Raw genomic sequence first — 3,183 nt, forward strand, 5'->3', positions numbered from 1 at the left:
TCTACTTCTATCGACAAGGCCTAATATTGGAGTGAGATCTACTGTATATACACATATACATTTCTGTTACACCTACGAAGCAGCAGAAAGGTACATTGTATCTGTGTCCTCTGTGAGAGAAGATAATTATTCAATGTTTCTAATCCGTCGAAACTGGTGAAATTACTTAATTCTGGGTTTAAAGATGAAGAAAATGAACGGACATTTACATGTAGGTGAGATTGGTGGGTGTGGACGTGGATTGATATATCTAATTGTAATCGTTCTTTTTGGCGAATGTTATTCAGGTAATAACTCATTTGTTTTATAGATTGGAACCAGGATTTGCATTTTTTGGTCAATATTAGAGCAACAACAGCAATAATAATAATAATAATAATAATAATAATAATAATAATAATAATAATAATAATAATAATAATAATAATAATAATAATAATAATAATAATAATAATAATCAGGGCTCGATTTAGTACTAGCCCGGCGTACAATGTCTAGTAAAAGCCGCTACGGGCTAGCCTCTTTACTCCTCATGTTGCCCGGTTGTCTAGTGGAGAATAATTAGCAAGAAAAACATTTTCTTTTTAAAATTTTTTTTAAAAAGCGGAATTTCGAGACAATCCCTGCACAGGAGGTACCGCAGCCCAGAGAGTACACTCTCGCTAGCTTTCAGCTCCCCACATGCGTGAGTGTTTAATTATTAAGATGATCCCCAAGTCATTCACCAACCACTACAGGATGGCATGTTATCTTTCTCTCAATAGAAGATCGTTTGATCGTTCAATCTGGTTAATTTAGGTAGTTAGAACATTTAATTTAATGTACTACCTTATATTCATATTATTTTCTCATAATGGTATTTTTAAAATGTTCAACTTTTAATAATAAGTACTTCAATGCTATAGGTAGGCTAGCCCAGGCCCTAGGTCTTGTCTAGACCTAATAGGTAGCCTAAGCAAGATTTATTGCCATTGGGGGTGAGAGACTTGAGACGTAAAGATTTAACAGATGCATTGGTTTGATTGATTTCTGGGCCCTTTGTTAAATATTAGAAAGCCAAAGTTATAACTAGGGAGATGTAAAACATGCTCATCTGTCCCTGTTATAACCAGAGCCGATTTTGCAGCATGGGTGATATTTTATTTATTTATTCAACAATATTTTGAGAGGGTAGCTCAAACAGCAATGCTGCGGAAATTATGAAACTGCAAATCAACCTTCAAATTTAATTGTCGCTAATAAATATTTTGAAACAAAATTTGTTCCTGTCTGTAGGCTAGTAAAATATTTTGTGGGCTAGTAAAATCTCTAGTAAACAAGCCCAGTGGGCTAGTTACCAAAAAAAGTTAGGGCAAGCCCTAATAATAATAATAATATAAATGTACGTATTTATGTATGTAGGTCTATGTGCATGTATGTATGTAATGTATGAATTTATATTGGATCCAAATGAAAAATGTTTCATAATAATAATAACAACAACAATACTAAATAATACAGACTAATGCTATACATGCTACATATATATATATATGTATATATATATACAGTATATATAATATATATATATATATATTATATATATTATATATATATTGTGTATATATATATATATATACAATATGTTTAGTATTATTGTTATCATTACGTTTTTTTTTATCTTTATCATATCATTATTATGATATTGTTCTTTATTATCAATAAACAGTATATATCAGTATATCATCATAATCATTTTCATTATCAGAAATATTATTTATAATGTTATGCTTTTGATTCTTTCAATTTAACAGAGTACCTCGTGCTCGTAACCGATACTGTTGCAGACTGTATATTCAAGTCGGCTATACATAATGGCAGTTCCCGGCTTCAATTTTCGGCAGTTTTTAAAAATAGTACACCACCCCTAGTTCATCCCGCCTCCGTTGAGTATGACCCTGTAGAAAGGCATATTTATTGGAGTGACCGTAATTATGCAGCAATTTTTCGATCTTATCTGGATGGAACAAGTCAAGAGATAGTTGTGGATCCACGGGGTAGGTCTATTATTATTATTATTATTATTATTATTATTATTATTATTATTATTATTATTATTATTATTATTATTATTATTATTATTATTATTATTATTATTATTATTGTTATTGCTATTGTTATTGTTATTATTATTATTATTATTATTATTATTATTATTATTATTATATCCATTATCAATGCTATTATTTTCATTTCCAATTACATTAGTATAATTTTTGTAAACATCGTCAACAACAATTACCGGTATTAGCTAGGCTTAAATCTAATTGCATTTTATTAAATAATGACAACTTCTATGTATTTGAACGGATAGCAAGAAATTTCGTGTAATTTGCACTTCAGATAACGATCTAGAATTGATCTATCTTAAAGCTAATTCTGCTGTATTCTTTTGTAGTATTTTCCTCTTATCTGGATGGAACAAGTCAAGAGAGTGTTGAGGATTCTTGGGGTAGGTCTATTATTATTATTATTATTATTATTATTATTATTATTATTATTATTATTATTATTATTATTATTATCATTATCATCATCATCATCATCATCATTATTATTATATTATTGTTATTATTATTATTATTATTAGTATTATTATTATTATTATTATTATTTGTTTTATTCCCAAGGCCAATGATACAGTGCTAAAACGTAATTCTTATAAATGGCATAGGCTTATCCCTTCACAAGACAAATACATAAACACAATATGCATCAGTGGTGCCCAATCTCTTCGTATAGGCGGACATCTCCTCACCCCACCCCCATATCTAAGTATTTCTCATTGTCGATATTTCAAAAATACGATTATAGATAGAGAATGATTCGAAAGCACCAAAGTGCAACATTAAACAGTGACGGATACTGGATTTTGAAATCACCTCAGTCACACCATGGTTGAACTTTTTATGTCTAAAAATTTGAATGTAATTTCCTCATAATTTATCCCACATTTATTATTTATTTTTTGTGAAACTTAGAGCGAACCATGGTTGATATTCCACCAAGATTATAGCTAGAAACGAAATAGAAGCAACATTAAACAGTGGCGGATATTGGAATTCGAAATAAAGAGGGGTTAGAAAGTCAATTTTACAAATAGATGGCCGATAACCTCAGTCTCACATGGTTGGGGCTAAGATC

General features: G+C 29.7%; 1 protein-coding gene across 1 annotated transcript in view; it reads left to right on the forward strand.

The window, feature by feature from the left end:
* LOC117120944 (low-density lipoprotein receptor-related protein 8-like) overlaps positions 1 to 3,183 on the forward strand; it is an 8,585-nt gene continuing 5,402 nt past the window's right edge. Inside the window, exons 1-3 of the mRNA XM_033266041.1 lie at positions 1 to 287; positions 1,794 to 2,036; positions 2,438 to 2,491. Coding sequence (XP_033121932.1) covers positions 185 to 287; positions 1,794 to 2,036; positions 2,438 to 2,491 — 400 coding nt within the window. The 5' untranslated portion in view covers positions 1 to 184. The remainder of the gene's footprint in view (positions 288 to 1,793; positions 2,037 to 2,437; positions 2,492 to 3,183) is intronic.

This window comes from Anneissia japonica, unplaced genomic scaffold, assembly GCF_011630105.1.
Source record: "Anneissia japonica isolate Jap-2015-1 unplaced genomic scaffold, ASM1163010v1 scaffold1239_len605302_cov174, whole genome shotgun sequence".
NCBI classification, from domain to species: domain Eukaryota; kingdom Metazoa; phylum Echinodermata; class Crinoidea; order Comatulida; family Comatulidae; genus Anneissia; species Anneissia japonica.